Genomic DNA, 25,048 nt, shown 5'->3' with positions numbered 1-25,048 from the left:
CCCCCCCCCTTTAAGAGGCACAATTCCCAAAATGTAATGTAATTCGCGTAAACCTAAAATTTAAGTGCATGTTTTAACACATTCATCAATCTAAAATATCCTAAAAGTTTTTAAAAAGAGAGAGAGAGACAGAAAACACTGTTTGCATATTTTTAGGAGGACCTGGTGAAAAAGAAGAAATGATGAGTTCAAACCCACGCAGTCCTGAAACTCTCTGCTGACAACACAGCAGTAAACAACAGAGCCCCCCCCCCCCTTTCACACCCACACACATGAAGACAGAAAACATGGAAAGCAGAGTGCACAAACGAATGAGGTGCCCATACATGAGGAAATGAGTCAATTAAACATCCCACCAGGACATCATTACCATTAGACCAGCATGTGTTTCAGCTGGTTAATGAAATCTTCTGGGACAGACATGGTGTGATTTCTTTTTTCTTTTTGTAAATGCTTATAAATATTTCATGCATTTTCCAGGAGGCTGCACGCTGTGAAATGCTAAGCCCAGGAACTGAGACTCACCTCCTGATTGGATGCTCATTGCTGCTGTCCAAATCCGGGCTCGGAGGAGGGGGCGAGAAGGTGCTGAAGTTGAGCGACAGGGGTCGAGGGGAGGGCCGGGAGGCGTGCCTCCGCCGCAGTCCATCAAGCATCTGAAGTTTGCGTAAAAGTGGAAATGTCAACAAAAGCTAGCAGGAGGGATTAAAATTGGATCAAGGAGCTGTGTGAGGCATCGATGAGAAATGTCTCAAGTGCAGTCATGAGCCATCTCCGCCCTTTACTTTGAGAGAGCAAGTCAAGCAGGGAACATTAAAGCGGTATAAGAGACACAACACAGTAAAGCGAAATTCACGGTCAAAGGGGCACAGGATAAAAATCAAACCCCACATCTGAGACTTCCTCACAATGAGCGCTTTCTCTTTCTTTATTCTCTACCTGACTGTCAGTTCAAAACCACAGAGGAGTGTTTTGCAATCAAAGCTGGGCTGACCTCCAGGGTTTGCACACGCATTACATCAGAGGAAAGAGAAAAGAGAAGTGCATGTGTGTACACGCATCAGTCTGCGCCAGTTATTCCTGTAAAAGCGTTACAGTTGCTCTCAGTTTGGGTGTCTCCCTATAGAAACGTACTGTACAAAGTAAAGCACCATCCCCTGGTCAGAGGGGAGAACAGCAGTCTGGGTTGTCACTCTACAGACAAAAGAGCCAACACTAGCCTCAACATGTAAAGCACAAAGAGAGGGGGGTGCCTCGTGTGTTTTCAGAAGAACCGGCCGTGCAGTTTAATTAGAGTAAGATCACATCTGAGTCAGCAGCGCTGGCTGCTCACTGTCTACCCGGAATGCCATGCCACGCCAGTCTGGGCATTTCTGCTTTTGTTCACCCCTCCTCCTCCTTGGCTTGTCTTTTAGGGGCGATTCCAATAAGATCGATGCCTCTTTAAAAAAAATCATAAAAATTATCCGTATGAACATAAATTTATTTTCTGCTGTATGGATCTCTCCCCGTGCTTCCGAGCTGAGCCATTCCACATCATACGGCCATTGAATCGGCCAGACACGCAATCAACAGTCCACGTTTATCCTACTGGGAGGAATGCACCGCCAGTCGTGCGTACGTGGATGTTTTATGTTTTTAAAAACCTGTGCGCAGAACACAATGAAGCAAAGTGCCCCAGTAAACAAAGCCACCGTGTAACGAACACATGCAGATGCTGCATTTGGTCCACCTTTGGATAAAAACTGTATCATAATGGCCACAAAGTTGCCGTATGTCATGCGCCTCTGCCCGCCCACTGTAGCCCGCACTCACCGTTCCTGATCCTGTCGTGTAGCTCCTGCTGGGATGAAACGGTCATGTAGTGCTGAGGGGAAGTGTTTACTGTCCGGGTTCATCAGCGGCTGCCTCCTGTTCTGTTACCCGCCGGTCTGCGCACCCTCACGGGCATCGGGGTGCGGGCGGGCGGGCGGTGGGAAGGTCCGACCTGCGGGGACTCATTCAGTAAGAAGCCAGAAGCAAGAACCGCCGCTTGCTCGCTCCGGCTCGCCCCCGCTTTGTTTTGACGAGATGCAAACGCGAAACCTGGACGCGTGGACGCGGCCACGAGCAGCACGTGCACGTGCGTCCGTGGTTATAGCTGTATGTAAGCGGGAGGGGATAACTCCAATGGGAAACAAGAATAATGGCAGAGTTTAATTCCGGAGGGATGATTTTATTATTATTAAGACGAAGACTGTAAGGATTAACACACAAACCAGGGGAACACTAATACGCAAACAGTGTGCTAACACTGCAGTGCACAGGTGTGCAGTCAGTGGTGAGAAAGGCCTTGCTTTGCAATATGACCATAAACAGAAGATAGTAAACACAGTTTCCAGCTCTGACCCAAATCCACGCAGGGGGAGCCTTACCATCTGTGAGTGCAGATGCGTGTGTTCTCCGGATAATCCCCTTTTTCCGTGGATGAGATGTTAAAAAAATTAAGGGTGGGGGTGTGGGGGCAGTCTTGTGGGAAACTGTAAGGAATAAATTTTGTTTTCTGTCTGCAGTGCAAAAATCCTGGCACTCCTATGCATGTGACAGAAAATGGCTCTTGTTGGATCAAAGAGGTGCGTTATAACTTCTAACACGGTGCGTTTAGCTCAGATTGTTAATAAAAGGGAGATTGTATTGTCCCATACAATCCCACGAGATTTAGTGCAAACACACACCAGCCTGATCAGCCTGCTATTCCAGCTAAAACAGGGAAAACAGGTAGAGATCTAGAGATCTTGCAGATATTTAATTAACTGCACAAGGAAGACTAAACAACAAATGCAAAACCTTTAGCTTCTGTTAAAATTTTAACTGCATTAATCAAATCTCTCATAGCTACTTACATTCTTTTGCAAATCTCCTCTGAGGTCACTTTAGTGTCTGTGGATCAGAGCTTGTTGAAATAGAGGTTTGGCGAACGGAAAATGTTCCCTGTGCAGAATCCAAACCTGTTTAATCGCTTGCATGCGGTTTGCATGCTGTTATATGCAGGCTTTGTGTGTCCATGATAGCCGATTGAGTTCTGAAGCTTGCATTATGTTTTTTATTTTATTATAAAGCTGTTTTCCCTACAGTGCTATTGTAGTCATTTGATTATTTATTTTAAAGCTTGGAATCATTACAGATAAACAGTCCACAAGGCACACAAACCAGACAAGGGCCAGCGTAAAAGATCATATCAAAAGCAGTGAAAAGTCTCCCCTCTAATAACCTCGTGTTGTAAACACTGTTCTATTATGGAATAAGGAATATAATGATTTCAAAGATTAATTAAGGAACTCAAAACCAGTGTCTGTAGAGACCTTGACCTGAGGATGTGAGGTCAAAGAATGTGCCTCTAGCCACACCCTACGGGTAGTATCACCTGCCTTTGTCTCTTCTGCACACCAGTTCCAGTCATTAGATGGGGCATACTCAAACATAAATATTATTAGATATTTACAATGAAATATGCATTTAAGCCCACCTCGTCATTTTCTATATCTAGCCCTCTGAGAGGAAATATGACTTTCATGGCGCATCGTTTATGTTTCAGTGGATGTATATTTTTTTTAAACTATCATAAATAAAATAAAAATTAAATAGTTGATTCTGCCTTTAAAATATATAAGTTAATAATTAAATTTTGCATGTAAACCCAGTAACCCCTAGATTTCAGTTACTTGTTTATTTTCCAATAGGCGTGAAGGCACCATAAGCTCCTCCTCCGGTAGTCCGAGCGGGAAGTTCAGAAAGATGGCTGCCTCTTTGAAATAATATTCGTGTTTTCTGTTGCTCATTCAACACAGAAGGCAGTTTAGAGGGACTGTAACCGGCTAGTTTGTATGCACTGACTTCTATCGGGTGTCTACGGAGGTGTCAGGCTCATCTCGTGTTGTTTTATCGATAAGTGAAGCCAGCTTAGCCTGTTTTTCCAGTGACTGAAGAACATCTCGACAGTCATGTCCAGTGAGGAGAAGAGCAGCTCTGCGTCCAGGTGCTTCGGACAGGTATGTGGGCTCCATGAGACTTCTCAAAAGCTAATTATTCTAAATTGGACACAGGTGTGTTGAGTTAAATTAGAATGGTAAAGCACACCAGTTTTTGCTTCCAGTCCCACTGCTGATAAAGTTTTGATTGAAACGGGTTGAAGCACAATGTGTGTCAGTCTGAATGTCTGTGACTGGACACTAGAGGGGACCGAGTTTATTTATGTAGTAGAGTATCATAGTTTTGTATTTTCTACAAAGTTTGTAATTTCTTTTGAAAGTTTAGTTTTTATTTTTCTTCCGGTCCTATACACCCTAAACCCCCCGCTATGGTCTTTCCTCTTTTGTCTGGAAACTCTATCTTCAGCATCCTTGGTCCAATATATCCACCATCCGTCCTCTGCACACGTCAAACCGTTTCTAACCTGAGATGTCGCTCTGATGTACTCATTTCTAATCCTGTCTATTCTTGGTCAACCTCAATGAAAATTTGAGCACCTTCACCTCTGTCAGCTCCAGTCACACCTCCTGTCTTTTTTTGTCAGTTCACCTTCTCCAAACTAAACATCGTAGCAGTTCTCACGACCATCTTCTAAACCTTACTCTTCATTCTTGCTGCTATTCTTCTGTTAAAAATCACTGCCACTCCTCTCTATGGGCGCACTTTGATATAAAGAGGGCTGGAGCAGTGAAACACTCCTCTCTATTATTGTAAAGGACTTCAACTACACATTTAATCACTGGGCGATCTTAATATAAGAAGAAGAAATGCAATTTCAACAGTGTGTCTCAGTTTTTCTACATCATAAAGAAGATGCTGTCAGCCCGACTCTCAAATTGTAAGAAATAAATGTGCAAAATTAGATAAAATGGTCCAGTAGCTCACTGCCTAGACTCTCCTGTAGTGATAAAACAGAAACCCCCAAAAGTTGATTCAGTTCATCTGGATGTAGTGCTTTCAGTGGGAGAAACGTTTCGTCATTCATCCAAGTGACTTCTTCAGTCTATGTCCAGATGAACAGAATCGACTTTTGGGGATTTACTTACCTGGATGATTGAGCATGCATCAAGACGATAAAACAAAGTTTTAATTCACAGAAAATGCCTGGTTTCTTTAATAGATGGTGAAAAAATAGTTTTCTGTCATTTAAATGCTTTTCTATTGCTTAGTTACTCTGATGTGATATGAATGGCGGTAGGGGAGATTTTAATCAGTGGGAACATTTTTTTCAAACGCATGAAAATACCGTAATAATTCCAAAATTTATGCCCTGAAATGGAGTCTTTGCCTAATTTTTGACTCGCCTGCCTTATAAATTGAGGAAGTGCAATTTTAAAAATATTTACAACAGTGATTGAAATTAAAGAATACATTTAAAGAGGAAAACAAAGGAAAGAGGAGCAGGAAGCCATAATACAGAAGTGTGTGAGGAATCTTAATAAGTCTGAGGGAGGAGAAGCTCTCCTGTGTCTGTGCAATAGAGTGGAGCGTGTTCGATGGGTTGCCGATGATGGAGAGGTTTGCTCAGAGACCTCCGGTCTCTCACTGATTCACATGCCTTCAGATTCTGGGCAATAATTGATCCAGTCTTATGGATTAGTTTGTTGATCTTGCTGGCATGTCTGTTTTTGCAGAAGTCTTTCTATTTTATTATATTTTCTTTAACCTCCTAGGACCTGGCGTCCACATATGTGGACATCACATTTTGGGTTATTTAGACCAAAATACTCAATTTTGCTCTACAGGGGCCTGATATCCACTTACGAGGACATTATACTGCTGCTGTTCGATCGAAATGTTATACGAATATCCTCATATGTGGATCTCATTTTTGTTAGAAACAAAAATCAGGTAAAAAAAAAAAAATCTGGTAATTCTTTGTCTTTACATTCATCAGGTCCCAATCAGCCCAAATAGCGAAGAGAAATTAAAATTGCATGCCATGAAATAGTTCGGGTCTTAGGAGGTTAATGTAACTAAAATAATTTTTTAACTTCCACCTTTAGTTCAGTTTTATTTTAATATTAACAACCTTGGATTTCGCCTGTAACCTGCACTTCCATATTAAGTTGAAAGGATTTGCTGACCTTCCTGGAAGGCCCAAAGGCTGCTGAGAACAGCTTGTACTCTCGGTGGCTTTTTAATGTCTGAAATGAAGTAGAACACAAAGCATCAGTGATGAATCACTCTTTATGTTATTAGTGTAAACCTAGCTTCCTGCACCTCCAGAGGATAATAACTGCCAGCCAGTTTCACTCAGGTCATACAAATGTGACAACAATGTAAGCTTGTTTTCATTATTAATGGTGTTTCCGCTGTGTGCCTTGCTGACACTGGGGTGTGTGGACAGTTTACCTACACAGCTGAGGAGTACCAGGCGGTGCAAGATGCTCTGCGACAGAAGCTGGGACCGGAGTACATCAGCACCAGAATGGCCGGAGGAGGACAGAAGGCAGGTCTTTGTTTTCCTCTGCAGCTAGAAAAGCTGCCTGCACCTCAGACTGGGGATGTTTCTTCACTATAACATGTCATAATTTCATTTTTCAACTTCAAATAGCTACTCTGATTTCAACAGGTATGCTACATTGAAGGCCATCGTGTCATCAGCTTGGCCAATGAGATGTTTGGATACAACGGATGGTCTCACTCCATTTCCCAGCAGAACGTTGGTATGACTCGTTTCACAGCTTAGGATCCAGGTTTACCTTCTCACGCTCAGACTAACAGTTTGATGATTTTTGTTGGCAGATTTCGTAGACCTCATCAATGGGAAGTTTTACGTCGGCGTCAGCGCGTTTGTTAAAGTGCAGCTCAAGGTTGGGTAAATGAGCCTCTTTTATTTTTCTGCCTCCCTCTCTTCCATCCATATGAGTTCATGTTGCTTTTCCTCCAGGATGGATCGTTTCATGAGGATGTTGGCTACGGAGTCAGCGAAGGACTAAAGTCGAAAGCTCTGTCACTGGAAAAGGCGAGGAAGGAAGCGGTCACTGATGGCATGAAGAGAGCTCTGAAGTATGGGAATTTACTTATATTTAAAAACATGCTGGAAATATTATTTTATTTTAATCATTAAAAAGTTTGTTTTTCTTTTTCCTATGTTTAGATGTTTTGGTAATGCTCTTGGTAACTGCATCCTGAATAAAGAATACCTCCTAGCCATTAACAAGATCCCCAAGCAGGTCAGGATCAACATTTAAAGTATCATTTTTAGTTTTCAGTCTAGTCGGTTTTTGGAAGCTGATTCTTGTCACTTCTCTACACAAAAGCCGCCACCTCCTCTAGATCCAGCCCGGACTAAGCGTACTGAAGGTGAGCCGTCGGTGGAGAAGGCCCGGCTTGGCAGTCTGCTCCGAGAGGAGAGTCTTATATCAGCACCGGTTCCTGTCAGGACGCCGCTGGAGCCCAGAGTCATCAACCAGAACCAGAGTCATTCAGAAGTTCACACTCCCAATGCTGCCGACGCTGCACCTGGCATGAAGAGTGAGAACATCAGCTCTGGGTAGGAAAAGCTCTGGTTTTCCTCATCTTCTCGACATCTCCTAATTGCTGTCCTCTTCTAAGCTCTGGTGTCAACTCTGTGGATGTTGTTGTCAGGTCAGAAACACACACAGACCCCAAACAGCTGAGAAAACTCCGACAGCAGCAGCTTCAGCAGAAGTTCAGGAGAGAGATGGAGGCCAAGAAGCTGCAGCAGAAGCAAGACCGAGCCAAATCTGAGGAGGAAGAGGTCACTATAGGACAAGGATCCAGTGAAGGTAGAGAGAATATTTTGATTTTCTTTTATCGGTTTAGTTTTTATTGTTATGTTGTGATTATTGTATGGAGGGTATATGTCAGAGGCAGGATTTATGATTATGAATTTTAATTTCCTTTTTAAGTCTAGTTTGTAGTTTTAGTTGGTTTCAGTTTTTAGTTGTAGTTATTTAACTCTAATAACCTTGGTATAGAGTGATTATAGACTGGTAAAATGCGCTAATCAGTTTTTACACTTTATTACAGGGGAGAGATTAAAAGTAATACAGCAACACTGAGGTTTGGGGTAGATTTCTACTCTGAGATGGAAGAAAAAGTTGTCAAAATAATCTCACAAAAATAGTTTAGCATGTCTTGCAGGTTGGTTTGGCTCTTACAGTTTGAGACATCCTTCCCCCCCCCTCTCTTTCTGTCATAAAGGGGTTCCTATCTTCGCAGGTGCTGAAGCTGAACTCAGGAAGTCCACCAGCAGCAGAGACGTGTATTTAGCAGGTGCTGTAAAGGCTCCACATACTTGGACTGTGTGATGAGGAGGCCTGCATCTCATTTCCAGTTGGTCTTGCTGTGCAGATGACCCTGAGCTCTGGGATTTCACTCTTTATGGGATTGAGGATCTGGATGTCCCTGCGGCTGCCCCTTCACCTAGAGGAACCCGGCCCAGTACGCCTGGGAATCATCAGATGCAGACGCGCAGTAAAACCCCTCAGAGGACCACGGATAGGCGACCAGAGGCCCCGCCGAACAGCAGAGGACAGGAGCAGGCTCAGTACAGACCTCAGCAGCAGAACCAGTCTCAGGGCAGACCAGGTGAGTCAGATCAGTCAGTGAATGAGCTTCAGTGCTAAATTCTGTCTGAAACTCACTACTACTTCTCCAATTTTCAGGTGAAGCCTCGAGTCCGTACAGACAAGGACAGTTCATGAAAAAACGCAGGCTGGACACCTGACATCCAGCCACTGTTTTGCTTTTACTTCACTTTGTACATTTGAAATTGTAAAGAATTGCTGCTTTATATACATCTGGATACATGTTTTCTGATTTTGTTAAAAAATAAAAACATAACCAAACTGGGAATCCTGCCAGATTTATTTGAAAAAGTGAAATTTAATTTCAGATAAAACAAATAAATGATACTTTTGATACATAACTTCTTAATTATCTTTAGAATGTAGCCTTTTGTTCATGTTGAAAAATTAAGACTTTGTTCAAAAACAAAACAAAATCATCAAACATAACAAAAACTAACCATGATCTAATTTTTGACAAACACACATAAACGTGCCTTTTACCTGATTTCTTTTATTTTTTTTTAAGTTTTGTACAATGTGAAAAACATACACAAAACAGACACTGGATCACAGGAAGTCAGTAAGGGGGGATCAGAAATAAGAGTATAACTGCGTGTCAGTAGGCTCAAACAGTACTGTAGAGATCTGTGATAATTACTGATATAGCAGAGTAGCATATAGATGTTAACTTCTTGTGGGGAGCTTGTGCTGTACAGTGGTGCACTGGCTGCCATTTGTAAGATTAAACACCAGTAAAGTCGGCATGCAGAACTCATACACTGATAGTCTCATACTGAAGTTGTGCCTGTGATATTAATGAATAGCAATTGAGCAGATCAACACTCATAAAAAGGCAAATAATAAAAAAACAAAACAAATAATCCAATATCAAAAACATTGAAATCCGTAACAACCCTCATCAGCATGCAAATGTGTCCAATACCCCTCAGTCCCTACAAAACTTTGAACATTGCATATTCTGCATTGCAGTAACTTATTTTTTTCTCTAGAGAAGTTCAACTATTCATTCAATCTACAAGCAGGCAAAAAAACCAAAAATCACGATGACAGCATGGCACTCGTGAGGTGGTGAGATAGAAGTCGGGTTAGCGCGACAGAATTTTAAACCTTTGCGCAGCTCGCTCACTGCCCAAACAAGTTCTTCTATGAAAAGGTTTAATGATAAATCTGGAAAAACAAATACCATCCAAACCCGCGTACACGTGTGCCAAATACAAATACACAGCTGATCGAACAACCAACACAAAGGTAACTGTAGAGAGGAAAGAAACTGTCCACTTTACTCAGTGTGCTCTTTGTCCTGCGTGCGGCACCTACCTCAGTTTTGCATGCTCTGAGCTGGCTGCATCTGGTGGTGTTTAAACTGTATACTGGTTTAGTAAACTGGTTTTCTGTAATACAGTCACAGCTACAGGACCGGATGGATCTGGAACTTCTCATTAGTGAGGATGCAAGGCACTAAAGTGTTCCTCATGTTTACAGGTTAGAGTGCATGTGCATTTAGAATGGGTCACAACGAACATACTCTAGTGAGAGCAAACTGAAAGCATTTACCTCACAATTATATTTACAATAAGAAAAAAGAAAGAAAAAGCCAAAAAAGGAGGGGGGCAGGGCAGTCATAAAGAGACAAGCTTAATAAACTGCAGGATTATTCCTGCATGGTGAGTATGATACCAATAACAACCCTGCAATTGCACTTTTTTTTAATATTCCTTTACATGTTGTTTAACAACCTTTAATAATAATTACAGTGAAACAACATCAAAATCTGATGGCTGAATACAAGTCCATAAAGAACGTTGTTGTTTATTAAATATACGCATACAAAAAACAGACCACAGAAAGAGAGAACCCCAGACACTTGTGATTTCAGAGGCCACAGCTAGATGTTATGGGTAAAAATATTTTGGGACGTATGAGTTCAGTAACAAACTGTTTATACATGTACTGTGCACCATCTAAGAAAAGAAAAATGGATCAAGAAGTGGTCTCGCTCCCCTCAAGAGTATGAAACCCTCCTCAAATACTATCCTGACAAAACTCTTACTTTGTATGATATGATAAGCAGATTATGAACTGCACATATCTCACAGCTAAGCACTAAGTGAAGTGGTTTAATGTGTCCCTTACCAAAAAAACAAAAGAAAAAAAAAAAGGGGGGGGGGGGGGTCACCCTGCTAACACCTAATACTCAGATTGTGATCTACAGCAGCATCACCTCTTCAAGTCTCTGAACGGTGGTCAACATCAGGACCACGTGTTATTATCTCGCAGATCTACTCGCATGAATAAATCAGTATAAGAAATCTGTATGATAGACAACTCGAGTCACACGACACCAGACTTTCACAGAGACATAAATATGTTTAACATAGAATCATAACCCAGTGAAGAAATGTCTATGTACAAAGCCAATGTGTTTCTTTTAGATTAAGGCCACAGTTACAAGGGGCAGTTTGTCGATTATGCTATTATTGCATTTTTTATTGGGATGTATTCGTACTGCTACCCTCCATCACACTCCAAACTTTCCAAGTCTTTCTTCTCCTAAGCATCATTCACAGTAATTATCCATCAGGGACAAACCAACTATCCCACTCTCTGTAGACTCACATTCTCTCCTCCTCCTTAACAGACAACTTAACCTACCCTCCAAACCAATCCCAACCAGTTCGATGTATAGTCTGTCTGTGTGCACACAGATTTCTGTGGTGGACTACTGGAACAATCTTAAGTCCCAGCTCAGCTTAAAGTCCAGCCAAATAAGGATATGAACCACAATTCCTCACCAACTTCTCCCCTTCAAAGATCGGCTCTCCAGCAACATCTTTGGCTGCTGTTCGTTGTGCCTTTGGGCCAATACGTCACAGCTCGTTTCCACAGCTAATGGCAGGATAAGTGTGAGACTTTTTGTGCTGTGGGTGTGTATTGCACTTTCCCTCCAATTGCCAGACAGACTTTGTTCTGCCTGAGAGGACTTTAACCACACAGGTCAGCTATTAAAGAAAAAAAAAATACACAATGATAAAAGTTAAAAATAAAATGCACAATACCAAGCCAGTTAGCCAGTAAGCCACAAAGAGAGGCTGTGATCTCAGTCTACAACTGTCTGGTCCCCTCTGCCCTGTGTGGCCCTTCATCTCAGCCTCAATCAGGGCTCAGACTGGGTTACGTAGGCCTCAGGTTGGACCCTCCAGGGTTGACTGATTTCTGGGGGGCTGATGTAGTTCCCACTTGGTAACCTTGGTGCAGAGACACTGGAGTTGCTGTAGATGGCTGGTACTGTGTTAGTGGCTGTCCCGGATTAACCATCTGGCATGTTGGTGTGGGTCCTGCCCACTGAGGAGCACTGTACGAGACTGAAGTATATCCGTACCCCTGGGCAACTGGACCCAGGGAGCCTTTGCGAGGACCCAAAGAAGCAGAGGGATTGGTTGGGTTGGGGAGGTGAGTGGACGTGGTGTTGGAATGTGGTGGGCCGAGATAGCCTGGAGCTGAGAATTTACGGCCAATGTTGGCTGGAGGGATGATCTGCATTGTAAAAGAAAAATTGTTATTGTTCAATATGCACGATTAGTACTAAAAAAAGTAAACATTAAAACACAGTCATGAAATACTTTGACTTTTTTTTTTTTAAACATTCAAAGAATACCAAATGCTTACATCAAGTCCCAACCCTCCCTGTGCTCCAGTTTTAGGGCCTCTCTTCCCCTGGGATTGGCTGATGGCATCCCTGGCCCAGTTATCCACCAGTTGGTGCAGGTCGTCAGTGAAGGTCCCCTTACCCTTCTGGGTGTTAGAGCCAGCAGGAGGAGCTCCAGTGGCCTGGGACAGGGTAGAACACTCAGCCTGCAAGTGTCCTGAACCATTTGTGGAGCTAATCCCACTTGATCCTAAATATATAGACAAGATGCATCAGATGTGCACTAGAAAATTCAGTTTACATCATAAAATTCAAATGAAGCAGCTGACTGTTAAAAGCTGGAGTTGCACATACCTGTGGAGCAATTGCTGAGGCTTGGCATGGATGGAGAGGATGTGAGCTGTGACCGTGTTACAGACTCTGCTGCAATTTCTGAGGTCTCTGTTACTGAGGCTGAACTTTGCTTTGGAGGGGACTCTGAACCTTGGCTCTGAGCTGAAGATCACAATACAGATTACAATCAATATTTAAACAAGAGAACACTGACATACTCAAAAAAAGAAAAAACAAAGGACGCATAACAAGAAACAGATTGTGTATCATATTACCTGAGTGTACAGGGCTGGGCTGTCCACTACTGCGAGCAGATTTGTGACTTTTGCTTTTTAGCCTTCGTCGTCCTCCAGGCATGGCCACAGCAGGGGAGAGCACAGAAGGAGGAGGAGTTTTTCCCATGCGAGTGAACAGGCCCTCTATCTCCTCTTTCTGACGAGCCTGCAAGGCCTGAATTTCCATCATGTGTCTGAGGAGAGACAGAAAATTAAAGCCAAATTTCCCCTGAGCTGTGAAGCAAAGTTTACATAAGACAGGACAACAAATATGTAACATACTTCTCCCTCAGACGACTGATTTCTTTTTGCAAGGCTTCATCATCAGTCTCCGAATCATCATCATTCCCACTACTATAATGTGGATGTGTGACATGAGAATCAGAAGTTGAGGATGATGGTCCATTCTGCACGTTGCAGTCATGTGTTGGACTGGAGCTAGCTGCTGGACCAGGGGTCACTGGGTTAAAAAAAAAAAAAATACATGAAAAATAAAAGGTCATTACTTTGTTATAATAGGTTAATCTCTATCAATTGGTGTGATTAAAATAACGGATTATTAACATCAGTAGTTAAATAATTTATTACTTAATTTAACACTTTTTGTGAACCTGCTGCACACCTGTGACTGAAAATCGTCCCACTTTAGAGCCAGTGGCAGCGGTTGGCTCAGATGTCGCACTGGTGCTCGTGGACACTGTGAAACGCCCAATAGTGGTGGGCTGACTCTCAGAAACAGAAGAGCCCCCATCGACAGCATTAACTTCAGTGAGTCCTTTAGGCAGAGGAGATGATCGGTGAAAGGTATTTTCTGGACTGGAGGGAGAGGAAGAGGTGGAAGAAGAAGAAGAGGACGTTGAGGACGGCGTCTGGGAAGAGGATGAAACGACACTGGATGGATCTTGAGCACTGCTGGTTGCACCATCAGGAGCAATAGAGACCTAAGTATGAAGGAAGAGATCATTTTAATAAACTGAGCTTGATGTTTTACGGGATTTAAGCTTCTAAGAATGAATTAGGCACATTAATTTAAGCTGGAACTAAAACTTACTTGGAAACGTCCTACAATGACACCATTGCCTTCCTGAACCGTCTCTGGACTTAGAGCTCTTCTCAACTGGGCATCCAAATTATCTAGGGGTTGCTGTGGTTGCATAAAAGATATAAGGAACACGTTAAGTAGTACATCAGCATCCTATGCTAGTTTAAAAAATAAATAAATAAATAAATCAACAGAGCTAATGGCACAGGAATCATTGCAGAGACAATATAGCCCTAACCTGATTTGGTCCAGGAAATGGGGGCACATCAGACGAAGCTGTAGAAATTTGGTCAAAACCCCCAGGTAAAGTCTGAGCCAGCATGGAAAATTAAAACATATTTGTTATGACACATCATCAGAATAAAACAGTGAGTGATTTATTTTAGGATGGTGCATTATTCATTAACCTGTGCTCTGGGCTTCGTTGGAGGAGTCTGGGCATGTCCTGCCACAGTTACAATCTGCCCTGGAGTGGCTGTCGGGCCCAGAACACTTTGTGCCCCAGAGGTGAGGGGAAGATTAGAAGGGGGCACAGGGGCAGGTCCGGGTGGAGGGGAAGAAGTCCCAGTGGGAGGAGAGGAGGTCCCTGCATTCTGACTAGAATCCAGTGCTTGGGAGGCAGAGCTCTGGTCTTTAAAAAGAGACCGAAGCTTCTGCTCAAGGGCATGGATGTCATCTCTGCCAGCGGTCTTTGTCTGAATCTCAGCCCCTTCTGACTCCACTGGCTGCTGCTGGGCTTGGCTTTGGTTGGTGGGGAGTGGGGGCTGGGTGGCTGTATTCTGTGGTGCATGGTTGGATGAATTCACCGGCTGAGAACATGCAACAGCACTATTAAATGGCTGCTGCTCTGGTGCAGGAACACTTCCAGTAGTACTGGATGAGCCAGAGGAGATAGAACTATTGCCCAGCTGAGATCCAATTACAGCAGGGACAGAGGGCTGTGTAGATGGAGGAGAAACAGAGGAAGGAGGGACGTTAACAGCTATTGGATACTGTGAAGGGGTCGTTTCATGGGAGGACTGAGGTGGTGGACTGCAGTCACTCCCAGCAGTTTGGGGTGGCACAGACACTGGTGTAGGGGAAACCCTCCCAGGTGAAGCTGACGAAGGTGGCGAGGATGCTGCACCAGACTTCAGAGAAGGAAATGTGGGAGTAGTGGTGGAAGCTACAGACTCGACAGAAGTCGTGATATTGTTAGAGCTTGGGACAGCCTCGGAGTGGGGAGTGACTGATTCTTGCTCAGCAGCAGAGGCATCAAATGTTTTGCCTTTCTGAATACGAGTCTGCTTTACTTCATTAAAGGCCTGCTGGAGAGTTGCTGATGGAGCAGAGAGAGACAGGCCCAATGACACCAAAGGAGCTGTAAAAAAAATTAAAGAGGATGAATTGTAAACAAAAAAGACATTTAAATCGAAAGCTACAAATAGATAAATAAACTCCTTTCACCTGTAACAGGCTCTTCTCCAACTGAGGTATTGGTTGAAGCGCCTCCAAAGAACTGCTCTCTGAGTCGAGACTCTGGCACTGGGCTGACGATGAACCTACGTCCTGCTGAATGCACCACCTGGGCTGTAGTGCTGGGGGAAATACCTTGGGGGGGGGGGGGGGTGTCCAAATTAATGAGTGTAAAAGTTTCAAAAAAAAAAAAAATAAAAAAAAAGAAATTGAACAAAGCTATATTTCTGACACGTTTGCTTACCTGGTAGCATGGGAACAGACAACTCAGGTTGTTGTTGAAGGTCGCTCATCTGCAAAGAGAAAGAATCATAGTGAGGGTTCGCAGGCAGTCATAGTTATTCACCTAACAGGAGACGTGTAGTGAATAAATACCTGAGGAAAGCTGTCCTTCATGCGCTCTCCTTTCTCATCAGCCATTTCTATGACCTCACGGATATGGTCAATGAATGATTCTCGCTCAGTCTCCAAGATGAACTCACTTTCAACCTGGAAGAGAAAACGGAAAAGATCAAAAGCTCTGAATAAACTATGTGAATATCTTTTGAGTGACAGCTAAAGAAGCACTACTACCATAATCTGGGCAATTTCTTCTGGATTATCTCCATCAAGATCAAATCTGAAGGTCACCATCTTCCTGTTGTGCGTTTCCAGCTGGCACTCTGCTACTCTGTCTCCCATATTAGAGATCTGTGAAACATTTACTTATATTAAAACTGTTCAGTGACTAAGAGCTTAAAAAAAGAATGTAAACATTCTCATTAGTTAAAATTCTTACACTAAGAACATTTAGCTTGGCCTTTGCCGTCTTCTCGTGGCGAGAGCGACTGCGTACAGATCGCCGCTGTTGCCGCTTCAGCGAGCGGCCCTCATGGCGGCCTCCTGATGTAGAACCATCATTGCCATCACTAAGACCCGAAGCTGCATCTGACGGACAGCTAAAACACACAAATCCACAAAAGGAAGGTTTTACAAGCTGCGCAGTGCTGAGAAAACCAGACTTTTAAAAAAATAACTTGCATCTTACCTATCTACAGACGGTGGTGCTAGGGAAGAAGATCCCACTGGCTGCTCCACTGGTGTGGACTGAGGAACACTTACAGGAGCCTGACACACAGGAAACATTAAGAAGTCAAACATGTCACCTCAAAAGCAGGTTCTAGTGCTGTTTGGCACAATACAATTTTGAAGGGGTTACACAGCATTAACTGTACACTAATTTAAATCATATCATCCACTAGATGGAGCTCTTTAATCTGGTGAAACATGCAACTGGCAGTTGCAAGAGACTCCATTTTTTAGCTTTCAGGTGGAGTGTAAATACTGCTGTGATATGGAGCTTTTATTTCAGCTCCTATCTGAATGTAGCCCTCTGTCACTGCTGTGTTTATATGGATATTAATTATGTTTAATCCCACTTACAGCTAGGGCTGTGTGATATGAAGAAAAATATCAGATGACGTTATGAAAACATCTATCATTTCGTATTACACTCCATTGTTTGTTTCATGGTGTCGGAAAATACACTGTTTATGGCCATTTTCTTTTCTCTCTCTCTTCTACCACCTATTCAAGAATCACGTGAAAGCGTATGGAGAGAGTTTACAGATGAGAAGCAAAAAAGAGCCATGAGGTGCTCAAAATAAACTATTTAGTTTCATGCATCATTAAGCAACACCCTACTTAAGATAATGTTAACTGATACTATGACAGAAACTACATGAATTTACAGCAACAACAAAAATAAATACTTTTAAAAAAAGAAAATGGACACAGAACATTTAAAGGAACAGGAACCAGGTCTGAACCAAATGGTTCACGCCTGACCAAGAAACATCAGCATACACAAGTCAGAGTACCTGCACAACAGAAAGGCATGAGGCCTGATAGAGGAAGTATAGGTGCTCTGCGTTGAGTGGTGGAGACAGGATAGGAGTACTTGGATCATTGGCCCAAGACTAAGAGTCATGCAAAATAAGAAACATGCAAAGGAGAAGAAATGGGGGGTAGTTGTGGTAATTAGAGCATTCAGAGAGAAGAAAGAAAAGGAACAAGAAAAAAAGAAAGAAAAAGACATAAAAAATGGACAGAATCACATTTATACTATAGTTTGGTGAAGCAAAACAGGACATGTTAGAATGCGTCTTAAAATAAGTGAGCTGCTGTATGTTAAAGAGCAGCAAGGGAGGGAAAAATCACCTGTAAATGCTGAGCTCCTGTCTGTGCCTGTGATTGTAGAGAGCTCTGTGGAGCACTGGTGCTCTCTGACTGCTGCTGCGGGTGAGAAGATGGGGCCATTGTCGATTGTTGGGAGGGAATCTAAATGAACAGATCACATAATGATACAGGGGAAGAAACAGGATTTAAAAAGGTAGGTTGAGATAAAAGCTGATACCATCAGACTGGCATTAAGGCAACTTCCTGAAAGTCTGGTTTCTCTCCAATCTAAACCTTTCAGAGATTTCCTTTGGGCTCTTTTGCTGAGTGACTTGTACTTACCTGCTAAGTAACATAGCTGTATGAATCAGGTTAGTTGAATCAGATGTATTATTTGCCACCACTGAGGTGTGGATTAATCAAAGTCAACTCTAAAGTGAGTTTTGCAGACATGTTAAAGGTCTATTATTTCTTCCTCTAAAAACCCGCTACATCAACCCTACCAGAGCCTGGCGTACAGACCAGTACTGATAATAAGTGCATTTTGTTTTCTACAACAAGTTGTCTGAAATACTGTGGGTGTATTGTATTCATCTACCTGAGGGGGGAGCGATGATTGGTAGTAAACTCCATACTATAAGAAACAAAGCATAGCAAAGTGTAAGAGTAGAAAACCCGATAAAAGAAAAGAGACCTAAAGGAAAAAAAAAAAAAAAAAAGAGATCAGGCCAGGAAACTCTCAGCTCTGCTTTCGCAGCCACCCAGCCGAAGAATATAGGCTTTAAAGTTTAACTTCACACAATGTGAGTGAGTATCTTGTTTTTGCTGACTCTGACAGGTTGAAGTTCAGATTTGCAGGTGTGATACTGAAGTGTATCCAGGGTGTTATGCAGAACCTGATATTAACACAAGCTTTGCTTTTATGGAGGATGTCAGTGAAGCAAAAGTTTTCATGTAGTGTGAAGTTACTCTTCAAAGACATTTAGACATACACTAATAGATATATACCTGTGCAGGTGTCACTGGGACGGTCTGGTTGGCATTTGGAACAGGAACAACTTCAGACTGACCACCCTGCAACAGATAAAAGCACATGTTCTAAAAATTAGAAAAGCCTAGGACCCTAAACTGTATCATGAACACATGCATGTGAATTCTAGACACACTGCAGGTAGGCCATGTGACAGCTGTCTACATGTAACAGGGAAAAGTACATTCAGCAGTGGTGAGGGCAACAACAACAACAACAACAACAACAACAACAACAACAAGGGCCATTTGGGATATGGGAAAAATAGATAATCAATAAATAGAACCCCAATCTGCAACTTAAACATTTGGTTTAAAATACAGACAATATTCCAAAACAAAATCACCCACAACACACATTATTATGCACTAATGTCTCACCACTGCCAGCTGCTGTTGCTGCATTTGATCACTCTGTGTCTGAGTAGTGGAAGAGCTGTAGGATACTCCAGACTGAGAGGGCTGAGCCTCAGTAACAACAGAGGAACCTGCTAGTCTATCTCCCATGTCCCAAGCTGTGAAAAAGGGACAAAAAGGTTAATTTATGAAGACTCAAGATTTTAGAATTATTTAAAGTAACAATGTTTTAGCCATTTCCCCTTAAACAACAGATTCAGAATATGTTTTAATAAATTCACAACACCTCTGGGGCACAAGTACAACAACTAGTATACGTAGTGTATGCACAGGGGAAATACAATACTATTCTGAGCTCCTGAAAAAAAAAATCATTGCTTGGTATGCTTGTGAAATTATGGTTATGTATAGGCTCTGCAGCAGGGGACTGGTGCAACAAGGTGTGACTGCATGGAGTCATGAGGACGCAGGAGCGCAAGTGGGGTACTAACTAAAACCAAACTGGTTATTATTCCTCTTTATTTTAAGCTAAACGAAAAACAAACACACAAACCAGCAACTTCCATGTTTTGTTTTTGTTTGTTTGTTGTTTTTTTGGGGGGGGATTGCTTGACTCAGTTTTTATACTCAATATTTATTTTCAATACACTGAAGTGTTAAGTGTTGTTACTTTGATACATACCACCTCCAGTGTGCTGCAGCTGCTGGTCACTCTCGGGCTCTTCGGACTCTGGCTGAACAGCAGCTAAGCTCTGATTCTGTACTGGGATTTGCCCAGTTGACTGGGGAACATAAGAAACGCCCTGCGATTGAGTGTTGTAGTTAGACGTCTGAAGGCCCTGTTGAGCTGCTGGTTGGACAGACATCTGTGAGCTTTGTTGGGTAGGCTGTGGAGGCATGTAAGATGCATGCTGTGAAACGGGCTGTGACTGAGTCGCCTCTATGCCAGACTGTTGGCCTGTTTGCTGTGGGGGCTGTGATTGCTGTTCTTCTTCAAGCCTTCGCTTCTCCTGATCTTCTCTGACCTTTAAAGACAGGAGAGAACACATAAAATCACCCAGAAGAACCCCACCTTGAAAACACTAAAGCATATCACCTAGATCATGTGGCTGAGATTTAAAAAAAAAAAAAAAATCTAACAAAATCATGCACGTAAACAGTGACCATAACAGTAGATGGGCAACGATCATACCTGCTTCCGCTGAGCCCTCTTAAGATTGATTAGAGAAACTCTGTCTTTTATGGCTTTCGCAATGGTCTTGTGGTCACCTTCACACACATAACCAGAGTCAACCTATAACAAAAATGCGACAAAAGGTTCATCAGTAAACGTTTAAAAACTGCAAACAAACATATTGTTTGTCATGCACCAACACAATTAGTCTGCCTAGAACATTAAAGCTCAATTCACCATTTCCTGAGCCACATCCTCTGGAACATCTTTGATGAGGTCAAAAGAAAACTCAATGGCTTCGCTGTCTTTGTATTTCCCCTTGAGTTTTTTTACATCCTCAATTCTCAACCACAGCTTAATAGCTTGCATCTCTCCATCCTCCTCTTCTGCCAGCTCCACACGCACGCCTGTATCCTCCTGGAAGAAGGCATGGTTCAGCAAGTCCTTGATCGAGTACCTAGGCAAATGAAACAAGCAGTGAGCAAAAAGACATTTTTGTAGCGAGGCAGACCACCCTGAACTTGCTCAGTAAGAGACCTCTCATCCTTGTTCTGACGAATACATCCCTCGATGATCTCCTTCACTTCAGGAATGGCCACCTTGTCAAAGCTGCCTGGCTTCACCCCCTAAAGGAAACACAGAACTCTGAATGAGAATGATTGTCTTCACCGCATCTTTTCTTCTACTGGATAATGCCCCATACCTTGTTGTGTTTTTCAGCTCAGAGACCTGATATCACTACCAAAAACAGTTGGCATTTGAAGTGACAAACATCTTAACCCAACTTCCCCTTTCACTTTTGACAAAGAATGTGAAGAGAAAGAAATTCTTTCTGCCTGGAAAGTTAAAAGAACCCCGTTTGGAATTTTCAACAGCTTTTAATAATGCGTCTTTTGTTTTCTTTTTTCCATTTCAAAATTTATTTTTAAAAAAATAAATTCTTTAAATGTCATCCAATCCTTCCTCATTGATAAATGTAAGTTTTACAAGTTATACTTCCCACATTCCATTTGTGCCTTAAAAACAATAAACTTAGTATTATATGCAACGTAGGTGTACAATCTCAACACTGGTGCGAGATGCCTGCTGGGCAAGCAATAGCTTTTAAAATATTTCTAATGTCATACTGCTAGCCTGCAGACTCACTTGCCTTTAAGCTCTGAATTTAGCTGAGCTCAGAGAAACCTTTTCCTTTTTAAAGAAGAGCATGAACATGCAGATACTTTACTATGTTCAGAAAAGGTCAAACATCAAAAATAGGGGGTACTGACCAAGATGCACGTTTGAGTGGAAGGGGAAATATAAGTGGTTGGAAGAAACAGTGCATAAGAAAGTAATGGACGGCTGGTGAGAGGCGATGAATTGAAGCCATGACAAATGAAAGTGCCGGAAAATTTAAGACTGAACTGAGCAGTTGAGTTAAAAGCCAGAAAAAAAAGAAAGAAAAAAGTCAATTTTTCCTGCAGTTAACAATACAGCCAGAGCATGTGACACTACATCCTTAAAAGCTTTTATAACTCCAATGACTCAGCGTAGCACAGGGGTAAATGTCAAAGAACATGCTCTGTTCAATGGAGTGGAAAGACCATTTTTATTTTGTGGTTAATGATAAACTGAAGGTATTGCTATAGACTTCAAAAGAAATTTTATAGCTAGCACTCTCAGAGTGAGTTCAACTGCTTTATCTCCAAGTGTCCAGTGATTGCATGAAAATGAACCATAGGTGACTGCGGATTGCCATCTATTAGTATGATCCGTATGAATAAACAAAATGTGTTTTTCCTTTTACAGTCACTGCCCCTCTGGGATCATACAAGACTCATGCTGGTTATTCAGAAAACAGCAGGTCTGAACTTGTTTAGTGTTATATTAGTCAACTCTAATGGCTTAATTACCATACAGGAAAGAAGGAAGACAAGGGAGGATTATTAGGATTAATAGCTTCTGTTCTTTTTAAACTTGTAGGTTCTTCAAACAGAATAAGAAGATAAATAGTATTATCAGAGCAGAAGAAATAAAAGTAATGCAAACTAAAGACATGTCAGCAGGAACATGAAATGATTCCAGAAGTGGACATTAGCCTTCTTGGCACACAGGAAGAGGTGAACGCAGGGCAGAGGGGTGACTGGAGGGTTGAAAAGACGACTTACGCTGGTAACTCTGCGGTAGATCTGTGCAGCATTCTGGCACTCTGAGTAAGGGTACTCTGAGGTGGCCATCTCCAGCATGCACATTCCAAAGGCATACACATCCACTGACTCGTCGTACTTCTCCTCATACATCTCAGGCGCCATGAACTCAGGGGTACCTTAAATCAAAACAACTATTCAGAACTCCCTTACTGATTGAGTGGGCTTCTCACAACCCATTGCTCCTCTGCTCCTCTAACCCATGAGGGGTTGAGGAAGAGGAGGATGAGAAGATTGACCAGCCTGTTGAAATCCCCTGGAGTAGAACCTGTGAGATGAAAGTTGGAAGAAAGAGGAAAAAGAAAAAAGAAAAAAGGGGGAGGAAAGCAAAAAAGAGAGAAAACAAAAAAGGAGGGAGAAGCTGGGCTCAGTTAGACTGTTGAGAAGAAGGCACGTGTTTGTCTGTGTAAGACCTTAACATGATGGGATATACACGTGTAGCTGAGATAACCAATGTGCAGGACACACTGGTTAGCCTGAATAAATAACATTGCACCATTCAAATATTACCTCTAAAATGAACCACTCAGGAATAATACCCATGCCGAAGTGGAATTTGTTCACAGTAATGCCAATTGACCCTGTAATGTAAACAGGACTAGCTATGGAAATAACTTTTGTCAAGACCTTACCTTACAGCCACAATAACATTCCCTTTTATAGTACACCCACCTTTCGATGTCTGACTTACCATTTCATCCTCCCCTGCAGGAAGAAAGTGTTATGGTCAAGGCTGAGAGAAGCAGATCCCATAGCTAGTAACAGTGCTCAACAGTGTGTCCGTGCACATAAGCCTTTTTATATTAGTAGATTATTTTATATTCAATCTCAGGTCTTACACAGAAAAACTCATTTGGTTATTTGAATGTATTTTTCTGATATTGATGCGTATGACAGCACACTGTCAGACTTACCAGGCCCATAAAAGATCATACTTACTCAATGAACAGCAGTACCCTATTCATTCCAAACAGCAGAATGGGGCACAGCTGAGGCTAGAGCCTACATTTTAAAAGCATACCCAAGACTGTGAAAGGGAAAAGAAAAAGAAAAGAAAGAAAACAAAAGAAAACAAAAAAAAACAAAACAAAACTGCAAAATGCTGACAGAGAGAAAGTGGGGAGAGCTCCCTGGACACAAAGATGGAGCAAAAAGATTCTGCAGTCCTGCAAATATTTTCAAAAACATCAAGAGACAAACACCAAAAAAATAAAAATAAAAATAAAAAACCTGTTGAGGCAAACCCATAGAAAGAGATGTTAAACATCATTGGTAAAACTGGCAAACAGACCACATATTTCCAAACCACAGAACAAAGACCAGTCTAAGACAGGAGCAAAGGCCATACCTTTTGCCATGGCCAGGTTAGCCTGCAAGAAGGCACGACAACTACCATAATATTAATATTTAACAGTAGTAGAAATGTTAGGCGCTACTTACATTCAGTAGATGCCTGGAAAAAAAAAAAACTCTCTCTTTGTGGAGAAACATAGAACAGAAATACTCTGTACAAAGACCAAACTTGATTAGTTACTGTATGAGTGCAGAGAGAGAAAACCTTGTGGTTATCTTCCTAAGATTACCACAGTATTTGGCCTCCTTTTGAGCTGTGGTTTGAGAGACAGCTGAAACGCTGTGGTCTGTTTTTGAACCACATCGTCAGAAAAACAATCTCTTATCTACACCATAATTTTCCATAAAACATGTTATCATGGCCCCAGAAAAGGTACTGTCCCATTGCAGGACAGAAAACAGAAAACCCACTGGATTCGTACCTATAACACTTTTGGCAAAGGATGCGCGTTTGAGAGTGGCCAGTCCCAGGTCTCCAATCTTGACAGACCCTGTGGGGCCTGTGATGAAAATGTTGTCACATTTAAGGTCTCTGTGGATGATTGGAGGAGCCCGAGTGTGAAGAAAGTGGAGGCCCTTCAGGATTTGTCTACACCAGCTCCGCAGCACTTTAATTTTCATCACCTTGAACCGCTTCAGATATCTACAGGAAAGCAGATCATATTATTCACTAGGGTAAAATACTTTCTATACTTTCAGCTTAAAAATTGGGCTTTTTCTTGAGAGAAAAAACACTTTAATAAAAAAAGAATTGGTTATCCTGTGAAATTAACAGTCTGTTAATGTTACACACATGCTGGACTCATCATGTTTTCACATTAATGTATCAGCTGCTAACTACATTGCTTCTGTGGTTATCGGCTAATTTCTAGTAGTTAAAAAGCTAACACTGACATGCGGAACAGCCAAGTTAAAGTTTATGAATATATAACAATTTAATACTTCAGTGTCAACTACCAATCATGTGTCTGTTCAGCTGCAAGTTGTTCAGAATGCAACTGCAAGGCTTCTAACTAAGTCTTCTAAGTTCTATGTCACTTGCACTGGCTCCACATCAACTTCAGAGTCCACTTTAAGATTATGGTTTTGAGGATTTTTTGTTTTGCTTTTTAGATCTGAACTTTTACATCTGTACATCAACTGTAAGTCAAAACAAGACGAACCCATACTGAATATGCCCTGCATCTACAAATCCCCTGCCACCGTAACTCACGTTTTGAGTGTCCCAGAAGTCATGAGCTCTGTGACCAACACAATGCACTTCCTGCCTTTGGAGGGTCCTTCCCAGGAGTCGTAAAAGCGAACAATGTTGGGATGTTGTAGTCCCTTTAACATGCCAGCCTCCTCCTTAAAACGCTGCCGTTCCGACTTCGAAAGCTTACGATCCTACAAGGGATGAAAAAGGAAGATTTCACTCAGTGAGTGCAGCACCATTTATACAGATGCACATGTAATTCGGAATAATAAA

The 25,048-nt window shown here is 42.1% G+C and overlaps 3 protein-coding genes across 9 annotated transcripts in view; 1 reads left to right on the top strand and 2 right to left on the bottom strand.

Moving 5' to 3' along the window:
- prr5a (proline rich 5a (renal)) overlaps positions 1-2,062 on the bottom strand; it is a 7,948-nt gene extending 5,886 nt beyond the window's left edge. The window contains exons 1-2 of the mRNA XM_005934168.3: positions 1,816-2,062; positions 526-656 (exon numbers count right to left, since the gene is read on the bottom strand). Coding sequence (XP_005934230.1) covers positions 526-656 — 131 coding nt within the window. The 5' untranslated portion in view covers positions 1,816-2,062. The remainder of the gene's footprint in view (positions 1-525; positions 657-1,815) is intronic.
- A 1,662-nt stretch (positions 2,063-3,724) lies between these two features.
- rad52 (RAD52 homolog, DNA repair protein) lies at positions 3,725-10,761 on the top strand. 3 transcript variants are annotated; one of them, XM_005934166.3, is made up of 11 exons: positions 3,726-4,028; positions 6,359-6,460; positions 6,584-6,677; positions 6,757-6,824; positions 6,902-7,020; positions 7,112-7,187; positions 7,275-7,507; positions 7,603-7,763; positions 8,200-8,253; positions 8,332-8,568; positions 8,646-10,761. In XM_005934166.3, the coding sequence occupies exons 1-11, from the start codon at positions 3,981-3,983 to the stop codon at positions 8,705-8,707; spliced, it is 1,254 nt and encodes a 417-aa protein (XP_005934228.1). In that variant the 5' UTR covers positions 3,726-3,980; the 3' UTR covers positions 8,708-10,761. The 3 variants fall into 3 exon arrangements, with proteins under 3 accessions (XP_042081623.1, XP_005934228.1, XP_005934227.1); XM_005934165.3 differs by having other exon boundaries at positions 8,182-8,253; XM_042225689.1 differs by lacking the exon at positions 8,646-10,761 and having other exon boundaries at positions 3,725-4,028; positions 8,182-8,253; positions 8,332-8,633.
- LOC102295397 (serine/threonine-protein kinase WNK1) overlaps positions 9,045-25,048 on the bottom strand; it is a 28,569-nt gene continuing 12,565 nt past the window's right edge. For 2 of the 5 annotated variants that reach the window (XM_042225685.1, XM_042225684.1), the window contains 27 exons: positions 24,794-24,966; positions 24,003-24,223; positions 22,189-22,346; positions 20,576-20,664; positions 20,276-20,495; positions 20,057-20,158; positions 19,547-19,889; positions 18,889-19,022; positions 18,487-18,552; positions 18,077-18,112; positions 17,521-17,640; positions 17,181-17,279; positions 16,349-16,428; positions 16,100-16,259; positions 15,895-16,011; positions 15,697-15,810; positions 15,566-15,614; positions 15,313-15,456; positions 14,274-15,226; positions 14,105-14,176; positions 13,876-13,968; positions 13,447-13,765; positions 13,107-13,284; positions 12,825-13,018; positions 12,571-12,711; positions 12,237-12,466; positions 9,045-12,104 (listed from right to left, as the gene is read on the bottom strand). In XM_042225685.1, coding sequence (XP_042081619.1) covers positions 11,742-12,104; positions 12,237-12,466; positions 12,571-12,711; positions 12,825-13,018; positions 13,107-13,284; positions 13,447-13,765; positions 13,876-13,968; positions 14,105-14,176; positions 14,274-15,226; positions 15,313-15,456; positions 15,566-15,614; positions 15,697-15,810; positions 15,895-16,011; positions 16,100-16,259; positions 16,349-16,428; positions 17,181-17,279; positions 17,521-17,640; positions 18,077-18,112; positions 18,487-18,552; positions 18,889-19,022; positions 19,547-19,889; positions 20,057-20,158; positions 20,276-20,495; positions 20,576-20,664; positions 22,189-22,346; positions 24,003-24,223; positions 24,794-24,966 — 4,968 coding nt within the window. In that variant the 3' untranslated portion in view covers positions 9,045-11,741. The remainder of the gene's footprint in view (positions 12,105-12,236; positions 12,467-12,570; positions 12,712-12,824; positions 13,019-13,106; positions 13,285-13,446; positions 13,766-13,875; positions 13,969-14,104; positions 14,177-14,273; positions 15,227-15,312; positions 15,457-15,565; positions 15,615-15,696; positions 15,811-15,894; positions 16,012-16,099; positions 16,260-16,348; positions 16,429-17,180; positions 17,280-17,520; positions 17,641-18,076; positions 18,113-18,486; positions 18,553-18,888; positions 19,023-19,546; positions 19,890-20,056; positions 20,159-20,275; positions 20,496-20,575; positions 20,665-22,188; positions 22,347-24,002; positions 24,224-24,793; positions 24,967-25,048) is intronic. The other 3 variants (XM_005934161.3, XM_042225686.1, XM_042225687.1) reach the window with 3 other exon arrangements.

The sequence above is a fragment of the Haplochromis burtoni genome, unplaced genomic scaffold (assembly GCF_018398535.1).
Source record: "Haplochromis burtoni strain Fernald_Lab_line unplaced genomic scaffold, NCSU_Asbu1 Contig_179, whole genome shotgun sequence".
Lineage (NCBI taxonomy): Eukaryota > Metazoa > Chordata > Actinopteri > Cichliformes > Cichlidae > Haplochromis > Haplochromis burtoni.
Note: the sequence above shows the minus strand (reverse complement) of the source record. Positions and strands in the feature narration are given on the sequence as shown.

What these genes read in the sequence shown, in the direction of transcription:
- rad52 (XM_005934165.3), top strand. Translation starts at nt 3,981, where the DNA reads ATGTCCAGTGAGGAGAAGAGCAGCTCTGCGTCCAGGTGCTTCGGACAG. An exon ending in CATTTCCCAGCAGAACGTTG is followed by an intron (nt 6,678 to 6,756) that starts GTATGACTCGTT and finishes TTTTGTTGGCAG; the next exon opens with ATTTCGTAGACCTCATCAAT. An exon ending in CAGAGACGTGTATTTAGCAG is followed by an intron (nt 8,254 to 8,331) that starts GTGCTGTAAAGG and finishes CTTGCTGTGCAG; the next exon opens with ATGACCCTGAGCTCTGGGAT.